General features: G+C 38.1%; 1 protein-coding gene across 1 annotated transcript in view; it reads right to left on the reverse strand.

Moving 5' to 3' along the window:
• Positions 1 to 2,021: 2,021 nt before the first annotated feature.
• LOC107671732 (GREB1-like protein) overlaps positions 2,022 to 14,505 on the reverse strand; it is a 36,445-nt gene continuing 23,961 nt past the window's right edge. Inside the window, exons 22-34 of the mRNA XM_016464677.1 lie at positions 11,714 to 11,964; positions 9,415 to 9,944; positions 8,164 to 8,266; positions 7,924 to 8,079; positions 7,677 to 7,822; positions 7,369 to 7,530; positions 6,307 to 6,511; positions 5,317 to 5,485; positions 5,030 to 5,236; positions 4,767 to 4,908; positions 3,082 to 3,282; positions 2,693 to 2,829; positions 2,022 to 2,202 (exon numbers count right to left, since the gene is read on the reverse strand). Of these exons, the coding sequence (XP_016320163.1) occupies positions 2,037 to 2,202; positions 2,693 to 2,829; positions 3,082 to 3,282; positions 4,767 to 4,908; positions 5,030 to 5,236; positions 5,317 to 5,485; positions 6,307 to 6,511; positions 7,369 to 7,530; positions 7,677 to 7,822; positions 7,924 to 8,079; positions 8,164 to 8,266; positions 9,415 to 9,944; positions 11,714 to 11,964 (2,575 nt within the window). The 3' untranslated portion in view covers positions 2,022 to 2,036. The remainder of the gene's footprint in view (positions 2,203 to 2,692; positions 2,830 to 3,081; positions 3,283 to 4,766; positions 4,909 to 5,029; positions 5,237 to 5,316; positions 5,486 to 6,306; positions 6,512 to 7,368; positions 7,531 to 7,676; positions 7,823 to 7,923; positions 8,080 to 8,163; positions 8,267 to 9,414; positions 9,945 to 11,713; positions 11,965 to 14,505) is intronic.

Raw genomic sequence — 14,505 nt, forward strand, 5'->3', positions numbered from 1 at the left:
AAGACAAATCGATAATTTTGACCCATACAATGTATTTTTGGCTATTGCTACAAATATACCCCAGTGACTTAAGACATTTGTTACAGTTCTTGGAACGCTGCTCATCCAATCAAATTTGAGAGACAAACAGGTTTATTTAGAAATTCTATTTTGTCATTTGAAGAAGCCATTATGTGAGGGTGAGAAGGTCACGTGATTAGTTAAGCTTTTCACATTTTTTATGTTAGAAAGTTTCACACAAACGCTATAAGGTTGTTGATAACACTTTATTACATTCATTTATCTCAACAGCAATAAGAAAATTTTTCTGAAATCAAATGCTTACTAAACCAAAGCTGGCCAGTAGATAATGAGGTAGAAGATTTCAAATGGTTCGTAGCTACATATGTTCAGAATATTCACAGCTGACAGGAAAGATGCAAAGATCGTGAGAAGCAAATTGCATAATTTATGTGCACATCAAATTATCTACAAATGAGACACATTCGTTGTCCAGTGGGTATTTGGCTTTCTTCATCATTACAATCAGTATCATTACGGGAACTGATGCATTTCATTCTAAACACTCCAGTTGGTTCATAATAATGTAAACCATATATTTGTTAGGCTTTTTTTGTTTACATTAGTTAATTTCTAAAACAATTAGTTTCAAGTGTGCAAAGCTTTTGGTGATGAATTCAAGGACTTGACCTAGCAAAGCATTCCTGATATTTCAATGAGTATCAGTCCAAGAAGCTTTTTCAATAAATAAAACAATCCCTCAAAAAAGGGATCCATTTGTTCTAATTTTAAATAAATCACCCGAAACAGAAACTAATGGGTCCTAGGTAGATTATTTGTGCCGTGGAAAAATAAAAGAACGCGTTTGATCTGTGACACATACGGCTCAAAGTGACTCTTTAGTAAAACTAGCCAGAATCCAAAGTGACAAAAAGTCTGTCATATATATTAATATCGGCATTTCTTAAAATGTAAACAAAGCTTTTTTCTTTTAACATCCAAAAAGTCAACATCAAAAGATAAACCAATCTAGAACACTCATCTTCTCAGGCATACCATATTAGCTAGCTGGCTCATTGTCTCTCCTGTTTCACTGATATTAATAGTCTATTCTGGAGTGGAGTTTGGGATTGTGTCGTCCTCAGGGTTCCTCAAGGCATTTACAGTGTGCAACTACAAAACATTCCCAGCGACTTCAATAACAGGAATGTTTTGCTGAAATATGATGATTAATAGATGCTAACTTTAGACAACATGACCTTTTAACTCTGTGGTTAACACTTCAGATATGTACCAACTAGCATTTACAATCATAAAGAACATCGGCACACATCAGCTGATTCAGACTGGAATCAAGAAGATCATAAATGGATTTCTTTAGATATAGCGGATGTTGACTTCAGTAATTGAACTTTGTAACCTTGTGGGTCCATTGCAACGCACAAACTTGGACGACTGACAGCTCTGAGGAGCAAGGAATGGTTTGGATTACGTCAGGTAATATCTTTGGCAAGACAAAAGATTATATAAGATTTTTAGTCATTTTGCATTGATGACATAATTTTGGATTACCCAATGAAATGCTAAACCTAAACACATCATGTGCTGCTATGTGAGCGTCCAGTTCGAGGAGTTTATAAGTCTTTGGTGGATGGCGTTGATGATAAGCAATACATAAAGCAGGCAAGAAGAAAGAATAGCAGTAGTAAGTCCTTTTGTCTTGCGACAAATATCCCTGAGATCATATGTAGAAGGACATATCCTTCGCAATGTCCTTGCGTGTTAGGACACGCAAAATCACCAACAAACAAAGTTCTGAAAGCTTTTCCAAAACGTAAAAAAAGGGAAACACGCAACATCTGTATCCAGCACAGTATCAATCCTCAAACGTCACCTGAGGTGATGCAGAATGCATGAGAATCTGAAGTCTTATTCTCTTCAGAAGCAGAAACTCTCAGTGTTGGAGAGCTATGATGCTGGAAAACTTCTTCTCTATGTGCTGGCCAAACAGTTGAAGGGAAATGGAGATGTGGAGATCAGATATGGCGGCCTGTGAGGAAGTAGAGGGGACGGTCCTCGCTGCAGTTGGCCGTCTGAAACTCATCCCGCAGACGAAACTGCCACTCGTCCTCCAGCTCCAAACGCACTATAGTCTGACGCAAAGAGCTGCGGTCCTGACAGATCACGCACAGCGTGGCGCCTGCAAGACGAGCGATAGAAAAGATGATTTAAAGCTACTTATAGGAGCACAATGTGCTTAGAGAGCTGTGCTATTACTGTTCTGATGGCTCTGATGAACTTCTATATTCAATAACTATATGGGGTGGGATTTTGGATCATTGAGATTACACTGTGTCCTGACCATTTTGAAGTTAGAATTTGCGATTTTAGTCATGAAAACAAGGTTTTGTGTTTGAGATTCCGTTTAAAATTATAGACATTTGAAAGTCTGGGGTCAGTTAGAATTTGTTTTGAAAGAAATAAGTTACTTTTATTCAGCAAGGATTCATTAAACTGATCAAAAGTGATAGTAAGACATCAAATCAGCATATTAGAAGGATTTCTGAAGGATCATGTGACTCCTGAGTAATGATGCTGAAAATTCAGCTTTGCATCACAGGAATAAATTACATTTTAAAATATATTCAAGCAGAAAACAGTTATTGTACTAATATTTCACAATATTACTGTTTTTACTGAGTTGAATTTCTTCAGGAGGCTTGAAACGACAAAGGAGTCACACAAGTAGAGCAGCAGTCCACCGAACAGCACCCCTTGATGATCCACATTCACTGAGTGCGGCCGAGAGCTCATGTAACACGTCTGAATCTGTAAACACAAAGAAAACCCAACAAATTAACACTTTTTTACTGACTGAACTAATATGCAGAATATAAACTGTCAATACTGTCTCCAAGTAATTCTTTTCATTTTCTGACTGTCAATACGTATTCACTGAGAGTTAGCTGTTGTTTGTTGTTGTCACACAGGTTTGGAGTGATATTAAGGTGATTAAATAATCAAAACGGTACTTTTGGGTGCACTATCCCTTGAAGTGTGAGACTCATCGTTTATTTGTACCTGTGGGCCGAGGTTGAGGTAGCTGTCTATGGAGAGCACGGGGTTAGTGCTGTTACAGAGGGCCAGAGGAAAGAGCTGGTGGCTACAGGACTGCAGAAACTTCTCCAGCAGGAACTGAGCCGGCGCGGACAGCAGTGTGTGTTCACTGTCCGGAGCGCACACATACTGAGACGCACACACACGCACTGGGGTCTCCATCCTCTGCAGAATAAAAGAGATAGTCTCTTACAATTACACTTGCTCTTTATAAACTGATAAAGATTTAAAAAGTAAAAGTAAAATCACTCTTTTCTAGTTGAATATATTTTAAAATGTCATTTATTCCTGTGATGTAAAGCTGATTTTTCAGCATCATTACTCCGGTCTTCAGTGTCACATGATCCTTCAGAAATCATTCTAATATACTGATTTGCTGCTCAAGAAACATTTTTTATTATCAATGTTGAAAACAATTGTGCTGCTTCATATTTTTGTGGAAATCCTGATACAATTTTTCAGGATTCTTTGACGAATAGAAAGCTCAAAAGAACAGTATTTATAGTTTTTTTTTAACAATGTAAAACTCTTTACTGTCACTTTTGATCAATTTAATGCATCCTTGCTGAATAAAATTATGATTTTTTAAAAAACAAATCTTACTGACCCCAAAATTTTAAATGGTAGTGTAATATAACACATTATACTGATTTATATATCTATATTTAATTATAGAAATTGCACAAAGCAGAAAACAGTTATTTAAAATGGTAATAATATTTCACAATATTACAGTTTTTACTGTATTATTTATCAAATAAATGCAGCCTTGGTGAGCAGAAGAGACTTATTTAAAAAACAAAACCTTACTGACCCCAAACATTTTGGACTTTTTGATAGTGTAAGTGTATTTTGGATTTATATATATATTAGTGCTGTCAAACGATTAATTGCGATTAATCACGATTAATCACATCCAAAATAAACGTTTTTGTTTACTTAATATATGTGTGTATACTGTGTATATTTATTATGTATATATAAATAAATCCTGATACAATTTTTCAGGATTCTTTGACGAATAGAAAGCTCAAAAGAACAGTATTTATAGTTTTTTTTTAACAATGTAAAACTCTTTACTGTCACTTTTGATCAATTTAATGCATCCTTGCTGAATAAAATTATGATTTTTTAAAAAACAAATCTTACTGACCCCAAAATTTTAAATGGTAGTGTAATATAACACATTATACTGATTTATATATCTATATTTAATTATAATTAATTATATATAAATATTTTAAATGTATAAACTTAACATATGCTTCTTAAATATATACATGCATGTGTGTGTGTTTATATATACATAATAAATATAATAAGATGAATTCTGAGAGCTCTGACCCTCCCATAGACAGCAATTAAATTACAACGATCAAGGTCCAGAAACGTAGCAAGGAGATCGGTAAAATAATCCATGTGAAATCAGGGTTTTAACCGTAATTTTATGAAGCTACGAGAATACTTTTTGTACACAAAGAAAACAAAAATAACGACTTTATAACTGAGCGTGAGTAATTAATGACAGAATTGTCATTTTTGGGTGAACTAACCCTTTAACTCCATGCTAACAAGCTAATATTAGTGTTTGGATGTAATCAAAGTTTGAAGCAGGCCTTTCAGTTCTGAAGGGACATTATGAAGCTCACCATGAGTTTGGGCTTGATGAGGAAGTCTTTATGTCCTCCGATGGGGATGTGTTTCTTCATGATGCTGAAGTGATTGAACCGACAGAGCAGAAGACCACTGCTGTTTGCCCTCAGGTTAAAGTCCACCTCTTCACATGTGAACCTACATACACATTTATACTGTTAGACTCATCATTTATAACATAAAACACCTTAAAAACCCACACTTATGTGCCAGTACTCAAAAACAACATGATCTTCCCCCTCGAAATGCAAACACTCACCGGTTGAGGTCATACTGGACGTTCTGGGTGAGGTCAACGTTCAGCATGATGAGGTCATGGAGGTGACAGCGAGAGAAAGGGCTTGTGGGAGCTCGAGAAGACAAACTACTGCTCCATTTCTGCAGGCCACACATGGCATACAGAGAGATCTTAGGAGTGGCCTCCATGTGCTGCAGGACGCTCTTCAGTGACACGTTCATGACCTCACTGAGAGAGAGAATCCAGAGATGTCAGACAATGAAGACATCCCAACAAATCCGTCCACGGATCCATCCATCATTACATACCTGTCGCCCTCGGGTCCAGGCTGATGGGTGTTCCAGAGGACGCAGGAGTCGTCCATCATAACGATGAAGGGCCACACGTCCTGTCGTTTGACGCCCTGTTCCTCTTGCCTGTTCCTCTCCAGCTCCAGGTTGTGGTAGGACAGTTCCTTGATCATGAATCGAGCCGCTCCTGAAACGACACATTAATACAATTAATCACAACAAGAAGGAACTACGGAAGCTTGTTTCCGCCATTTAATAAAAAAAATAATTGCAACTTTTTTTCCTCACAATTCCAAATTTTTTCTCAGAATTCAGGATATAAACTCGCAACTACAAGAAAAAAGTCAGAACTGCGAGTTTACATCATGCAATTCTGACTTTGTGACTCGCAATCGCAAGTTTATATCACACAATTATTAATTTTTTTTCCTGCAATTGCAGTTCATATCTCACAATTCTGACTTTATAACTCGCGATTGCCCGTTTTTATCACACAGTTCTGAGAAAACTTGTAAACTTGCAATTGCGAGAAAAAAGTTCGAATTGTGAGATTAAGCAATTCTTTTATTTATTTTTACAGAAACGGGCTTCCATAAGGAACTGTATGTGTTACATACAAGCTGAATATCCCAGTACAAAAAACATAAATATTACTCTAGATTATGCATGCAATAAAAAACTGAAAATCCTACAATTAGTGTCCTGCAATGGCTGATAGCAAATAAATGTGCATTATTAATAGTATGCTATTTTATCTAAATAAATTAAAGCACTAAAAACTACAATTAATCATTTTAATTAGTCATTACTCTTTAAAAATAAACAAATAAAGTACTATAAATTGCTAAAAGTAAATTTAGGCAACATTCTCTATTATTATTATTATTATTGGAACGATCTTAAAACTTATTGTAACAGCTCAAGCAAGAAAACAATGTGTGAGCCCTAAGTTTTTTCAGTCACAATAATGTGAGTAAAACAGTATGCGATCTTCTGGCCAGTACTCACCCACTCCAGAGTTGTTGAACACGGCGGGCAGCACTAGAAGGATGTGGTTGGGCCAGTATTTCCTGTAGAGAGGCATTTCATATTGCTTGACCACCAAAATGTGCAGGTGCTCGGCTCCCTCCATGGCGTGGTAGATGTTGAGAAGGCCGTGCTCCTGCCGGCCCGTGGTGGGTGTGAAGATGGGACTTTTCAGCAGGCCGGACTCCTGAGTCGGCAAACAGAGCAACACTTCACTTTAAGACAACTTGTGCAATATGACACGAAAACATAATGTAAAAAACACGAGTGATGACTCGGCAACCAACGGGACTTTTTGCATTGCTCAGGTATCCAGGTGCTCCTGACATCCGGATGCATCTCTATATTATTTGCACTGCACTTGAATACAAGGTATTTCCAAAAAACAAAATATTGACTGTGGTCAGTTGTTTATTTAGTGTCATTTTAGTAACTATCCTTTAAAAATCTCTGTTTATCTCCGTCTTTCAGTTTCATCTTGTGTCCACTGTTCAGCTGTTGTTATAGCTAATGATACTAATTATGCTAAATATGATTATAGCTAATTGGAAAAGAAGTCTAGTTTAAAAAGTATGCTTTAAAAAATGTAAAATGATCAAATATTATATTATCAAATATTAATCCAATTTAAAATAACTGTTGTAATATATTTTAAAATATAATCTATTCCTGTGATGCAAACGTTTTTTAAGGATTTATTTGAAATATTAATATATTTTTTTAACATTATAAATGTCTTTACTGTCACTTTTGATCAAATTATGCAAAAGTAATAAAAGTAATAATTTCCATAAAAAAAAAAATTTCAACCAAAAATTCACCCGAAAATTCTATCATCATTTATTTGCCCTTATATTGTTTCAAAACCTGTGTGCTTTTATTTCTTAACTATCATATGCCCTCAGAAGACATAAGTCATATGCACTATTTTTACAGTGTTTTTTGGGTGTTATTTAGAACACAAACATGGTCAAAATTTGTCTATTAATGTTCCACAGAAAACAAAAACAAACAAACATGACATGAGGGTGGGTAAATAATCACCTTGTCTGAGATCAGTGGGAGCCGCATGCTCTCTAAATGACTGCCCTGCTGGCTGAACACAAAATGAGGCTCTTGGGCTTTAGGAATGATAAAGTGCAGCTGGACTTCCTCTCCCAGCATGGAGGAGCAGAACGTGAAGGCATGGAAGGTGCAGTCGGACAGCTAGAATCACACACACAGAACATCTTACAGCAGCCATATACCTTTCTAGACATGCTATTGCTTTACTGAGGGTTTTGAAATGATGTAATGTAAAAATATGTCAATAGATGTTGATGCATCACATGATCAATCACATTTGTCCTCACCTGAGCGGCAGGAGCAGGCTCGCTGTAATGGTGGCACTGCTCACAGTGGTGAAATGCATTATGGGCCGCAAACAGGCTGAGTCTAACAGACACCGTGTTTCTCTTCGGTGGCTCCTCTTCTGCCTCCAGTCTTTCTGTTTTAACCTCTGTGTTTTCACGCAAGGTTGCAAAAAAGCACATAAGCATACTTGCTATTTTGAAGTTGCTTTGAAACGAGGCACACCATAATAAAAGAGCAGTTCAATACCGTTCAGTGACTTTGGCATCCTGTCTGCATACACTGGACTCGCATGTCTGAACTTGGGGTTATGGGGGTAGAGGTCAAAGGGCAGTTTGCGGATGTCCTCCACATCAGGCCACTGCGGCCCACTGACAGCGGGAACCTTTGATTTGTCTTGCACATCTAGAGATTTCAATTGAAGGTCATTAATAAAAAAGGTCAAGGGAAGGCCCATCGGGTGAAGTAATATGGAGATTCCTTTCTTACCCTGCTCCAGCTCTTCTTCATCATACACGTCCACCTCCAGAAGGCGAATCAACATACGGAACAGGATTCGTAGAAACTGCAGATACGCACCTGTTTTTCCAACCTTAAACAGCCAAAATGGAGCATGAGACACTGGATGCTTGGCAAAGAGGCCAATTAGCAGGAAGCAGAGGCCATTGTAAATGGATGTGGCTTAATAACAGACATAGTCTCTGACTGGTCAGGCGCAATAAAGAATAATTCTCCTATTCTGTGCATTTTTGTAAATGTTAACTATTAATTAATATTTTAATACTTAATGTTTAAAATACTTTTGAATGCTACATTTTTTTGTATGTTTTAAGTATTCTAACTGTTTTTTTTTTATATTTGAACTATTTTTAAATATGTAATTTTATAAATATTTTATGTAATTATTTTATATTATACTGTATGCATATTGTATATTTATATTGTATTATATTTAATGTTAAATATTTTATTATATGTAAAATACATTTGTATATTTTGTGTACTGGAACTATTTTGAATTTTTCATTTTTTTTTAAATATTTTTGCACATTTTGTTTAACTGTTTTTGATTTTCTAAACTCTTAACTTTTTAAATATTTTTTTTTTTTTACATTTTATGTATTTTAACTATGTATTCTGTATATTTTAACCATCCCTTTTAATATTTAATTTATGTACTTTTTGTCCATTGCATAAACTATGTATTTTGAATATTTGTTTATGAATTGAACTTTTAAATATTTTTGCATATTTTGTGTATTTTATCTGTGCATTCTATAGATTTTAACTTTTTTTTAAACATGTAACTTTTTAAAATATTTGTGTATATTTTGTTTATTTTAACTGTATCCTGTATATTTAATTTTTTCAATATTTAAATTTGTATTTTTTTGTACATTGTGTATTTAAACTATACATTTTAATTATATTTTATATATTTAATCTTTTAAATATTTTTGTATAATTTGTGTATTTTAACTGTATATTCTATATATTTTAACCATTAAAAAACATATCTTTCTAAATATTTTTGCATATTTTGTGTATTTTAAATCATTTCAGTTTTATCTATTTAATAAAATATTACATTTTTTGTATATTTTTGCATTTTTCTCATATTCTACCTGTATTTTTTTATCACTGTGTTGTCAATAAACACCTTAGTACCAGTAATAGTGATGCTTGCCTTCAAACAAACAAACAAAAAAATTATCTTTTGACCATTTAGCTACTGCTCACCTGTGGTGGTCCACTCAACAGCAGTCTTCTGGAATGGGGCACAGCTGGCCCTTCATAATCCGCATGGTGCTGCCTGGCTGTAGTCCACTGGCGGTAGTACAGGGACTGCTCTGCCCCTCCGAGAGCGTGAGGAACAGGCGGTCTGAGCGGGCTGCTCCACACCACATCCGCGTGAGGCAGCAGAGACGCTGAACTGGGCTGACCCAGCGTCTCAGGGGCCAGCAGGGCGTACGCCGCCCGGGAGAGCACTACTGTCCGGGGGAAGACCTGCGTCCTGTTACATTCACGCGGGGCCTGCGTGGACTGGCTTGGTTTCTGAGCTCCCGGAGAGGAGGAAGAGGAAGAGGACGAGGAGGCAGAGGAGAACGAGGATGTGGCAGAAGAGGAGGGAGCCTGGGAGTCACACTCCTGTTTGAAGCGAATGGGAGAGGAGCAAGAGTCCATTGTATTTCTGTTGCTGGACGGGTCACTGTGCAAGGACGGTTTATCCAGTACACTTGAAGAACTGACGCCATTTTCTGTGGTAGAGCCTGAAAGATAATTAAGATGAATTATATTGGATCATGTGACAACACAAGACAGGAATCAGGCCCAGCTTGTGTTCAGTGTCCCTCACCAGAGGTCCTAGTAGCAGCGCTGGCATTGCTGGGTGGTCTCTCCAGCTCCATCTGGAGCTCGTCATGGTCTGCCGTTTCTCCTGAGCTCCTCTCGTCATCTGTTGGTCTCTCTTCTCTACCTGCCGCTGTTTTTGTCTCGGGTATTACTCTGTGTGTCACGTAAGAGCAGGCCAAACCCACTTCCTGTTCCAGTGCCGTACGCGTCAGGTAGCTGGAGTCGATCAGTCGCAAGTCACAGTACTTCAATGACCTGAACAAAATCACACACGAACATGCTCAGTCTTCATGTGTCCCTTCAGAAGTAAAAAATACTGTCAATTTTAGTTTATCCAGCAGATTTTATTTGATCTTTTGGATAGCGCATAGTCTTTAAAAAAGACAAACATGAAATGTATTGAAATAATGCTTCTGAACAGTTAAAATGCAAAATTAAAATCAAGGCCATCATATAATGTCAGATAATTAAACATCTGTCTTATACTGAAACATAGCTTAAGCCTGAAGATTCCATGTATAACTTCAGGTTTGATTTCAGGAAGAGCTTAAGCCAAGTACAGAATTGAGTACCACAAGGCTCAGTACTAGGACCACTGCTTTTCATGCTTTACATGTTAGCTTTGGGAGATATCATCAGGAAACATGGTGTTAGCTTTCACTGTTATGATGATGATACTCAGCTCTATATTTCTTTGCGGCCCAACAAAGCATACCAATTCGCAAAACTAACGGAATGCATAGTTGATATAAAAAACTGGATGACTAGTAATTTCCTACTGCTAAATTCTTAATTATTGGACCAAAAACCTCTGCATGTAATAACCCAGATCAATGTCTAATACTGGATGGCTGCTCTGTGAATTCTTCGTCATCAGTTAGGAACATAGGTTTGCTATTTAATAGCAACCTTTCCTTTGAAAATCATGTTTCTAGCATTTGTAAAACCACATTTTTCCATCTTAAAAATATAACTAAATTATAACCTGACCTAAAGGGTAGATTATTGTAATGCTTTATTGGGTGGTTGCTCTGCGTGTTTAATAAACAAACTCCAGTTGGTCCAAAATGCAGCAGCTAGAGTTCTCCCTAGAACCAGGAAGTACAACCATACAGTATTAGCTGGTTCTGTCAACACTGCACTGGCTCCCTATTGAACAATGAATACATTTTATAATCTTGCTAATTACTCATAAAGCCCTGAATGGTTTAGCTCCTCAGTACTTGAGTAAGCTCATATCGCATTATACACGTCCGCTGCAATCTCAAAACTCTGGGCATTTGATAATACCTAGAATATCAAAATCAACTGCGGGCGGCAGATCCTTTTCTTATTTAGCGCCCAAACTCTGGAACAATCTACCTAGCTGTCACGAATCCTGTCCATGGACTTCCGTTCGATCGCCACCAGAGGTCACCCTTCCGTTACATTGAAGAACGAGGATGTGGCAGAAGAGGAGGGAGCCTGGGAGTCACACTCCTGTTTGAAGCGAATGGGAGAGGAGCAAGAGTCCATTGTATTTCTGTTGCTGGACGGGTCACTGTGCAAGGACGGTTTATCCAGTACACTTGAAGAACTGACGCCATTTTCTGTGGTAGAGCCTGAAAGATAATTAAGATGAATTATATTGGATCATGTGACAACACAAGACAGGAATCAGGCCCAGCTTGTGTTCAGTGTCCCTCACCAGAGGTCCTAGTAGCAGCGCTGGCATTGCTGGGTGGTCTCTCCAGCTCCATCTGGAGCTCGTCATGGTCTGCCGTTTCTCCTGAGCTCCTCTCGTCATCTGTTGGTCTCTCTTCTCTACCTGCCGCTGTTTTTGTCTCGGGTATTACTCTGTGTGTCACGTAAGAGCAGGCCAAACCCACTTCCTGTTCCAGTGCCGTACGCGTCAGGTAGCTGGAGTCGATCAGTCGCAAGTCACAGTACTTCAATGACCTGAACAAAATCACACACGAACATGCTCAGTCTTCATGTGTCCCTTCAGAAGTAAAAAATACTGTCAATTTTAGTTTATCCAGCAGATTTTATTTGATCTTTTGGATAGCGCATAGTCTTTAAAAAAGACAAACATGAAATGTATTGAAATAATGCTTCTGAACAGTTAAAATGCAAAATTAAAATCAAGGCCATCATATAATGTCAGATAATTAAACATCTGTCTTATACTGAAACATAGCTTAAGCCTGAAGATTCCATGTATAACTTCAGGTTTGATTTCAGGAAGAGCTTAAGCCAAGTACAGAATTGAGTACCACAAGGCTCAGTACTAGGACCACTGCTTTTCATGCTTTACATGTTAGCTTTGGGAGATATCATCAGGAAACATGGTGTTAGCTTTCACTGTTATGATGATGATACTCAGCTCTATATTTCTTTGCGGCCCAACAAAGCATACCAATTCGCAAAACTAACGGAATGCATAGTTGATATAAAAAACTGGATGACTAGTAATTTCCTACTGCTAAATTCTTAATTATTGGACCAAAAACCTCTGCATGTAATAACCCAGATCAATGTCTAATACTGGATGGCTGCTCTGTGAATTCTTCGTCATCAGTTAGGAACATAGGTTTGCTATTTAATAGCAACCTTTCCTTTGAAAATCATGTTTCTAGCATTTGTAAAACCACATTTTTCCATCTTAAAAATATAACTAAATTATAACCTGACCTAAAGGGTAGATTATTGTAATGCTTTATTGGGTGGTTGCTCTGCGTGTTTAATAAACAAACTCCAGTTGGTCCAAAATGCAGCAGCTAGAGTTCTCCCTAGAACCAGGAAGTACAACCATACAGTATTAGCTGGTTCTGTCAACACTGCACTGGCTCCCTATTGAACAATGAATACATTTTATAATCTTGCTAATTACTCATAAAGCCCTGAATGGTTTAGCTCCTCAGTACTTGAGTAAGCTCATATCGCATTATACACGTCCGCTGCAATCTCAAAACTCTGGGCATTTGATAATACCTAGAATATCAAAATCAACTGCGGGCGGCAGATCCTTTTCTTATTTAGCGCCCAAACTCTGAAACAATCTACCTAGCATTGTTCGGGAGGCAGACACACACTGTCACATTTAAATCTAGATGAAAGACCCATCTCTTAAACCTGGCATACACATAATACACTTGCATTTCTATAATTCAAATCTGTTAAAGGATTGTTAGGCTGCATTAATTAGGTCAACCGGAACCGGAAACACTTCCCATAACATCCGATGTACTCGCTACATCATAAGAGGAATGGCATCTTCACTAATATTAGTCTGTTTTATTCTTATTCCGATGTCACTGTAGCCATCCAGATCCAGTCCATTTCCAGATCAGATGGTCACTGTAGCCACCTGGTTCCAGTCCGTATCCAGTCCAGATGGTGGATCAGCACAGAGAGACGACCTCTACATCCCTGAATGTCAGCAGAGACCACGTCAACTAGATGAGCCCTAGAGACAGATCCCCTGCGAAGACCTTGTCAACTAGACGGTCATTGGCTCAAGACTACGACAAACCAGACAAGTCCTCTACTCAATCTGACTTGTGTTGCAGCCTGGAATTAAACCACACCATGCTGGTTTCGTCTGGCCAGAGGAGAACTGGCCCCCTGATTGAGCCTGGTTTCCCCCAATTTTTTTTTTTTCTCCATTTCTGTCACCGATGGAGTTTTGGTTCCTTGCCACTGTCGCCTTTGGCTTGCTTAGTTGGGGACGCCTAATTTCTGGCAATGTTGACGGCTTGATTGCACAGCAGGACCGTGCACAGACCTTTTGAGGGGCATGTGCTGAAACTGAAAAAGGGCACCCCCCCCTTAATGACAAATGAAATAACACAAAATAATAGTCTCAAAAGTTTTTTTTTTTTCCCCCGAGAGCTGACTCTGTGTGCTTGTTCCCAAGCAGACAGCAAACAAACTATGTCCCCCCCATAAAGTATCCCCACCCATAAAGTAACGCGGGCAGGGAGGAACACAGCCTGAATGCTGCCTGCCCTCACCTTAGGTGAATGGTTTTGTCTTGTTTTTAGATTCGTGACAGACAACACTAAATAAGACTCACACACAGATATCAGACTGACACACACACAGAGCGCTTGCTGAATGACAAAAAGCTGACGCTGATCTCACCGCACGTGCTTTTATAGCCTCCTGGTCATTACGTCACCCGCCCGTGACGTCTCGCCCATCTATTGGTCTGATTACACACGAGGTTCAGAATCACCAAAAAAAGGGCACTTCGGAGTGTAAGGGCAAAAAGGGCATGTGCTCTGCACAGGTTGAGCCCTACCTGTGCACGTGCCTGTTGCACAGATACTATTGGAAGAGAACTGAAGTGGATGATGACATCACTGAATCAATGATGAACTGACTTTAACTAAAAAATTGACTGTTTTCTATTGTCCTTCTGTATTATTGACAAACTATTTTCCTGTTTGACACTGTAAAGCTGCTTTGACACAATCAGTACTGTATAAAGCGCTA

This window comes from Sinocyclocheilus anshuiensis, unplaced genomic scaffold (assembly GCF_001515605.1).
Source record: "Sinocyclocheilus anshuiensis isolate Anshui unplaced genomic scaffold, SAMN03320099.WGS_v1.1 scaffold524, whole genome shotgun sequence".
Taxonomy (NCBI): domain Eukaryota; kingdom Metazoa; phylum Chordata; class Actinopteri; order Cypriniformes; family Cyprinidae; genus Sinocyclocheilus; species Sinocyclocheilus anshuiensis.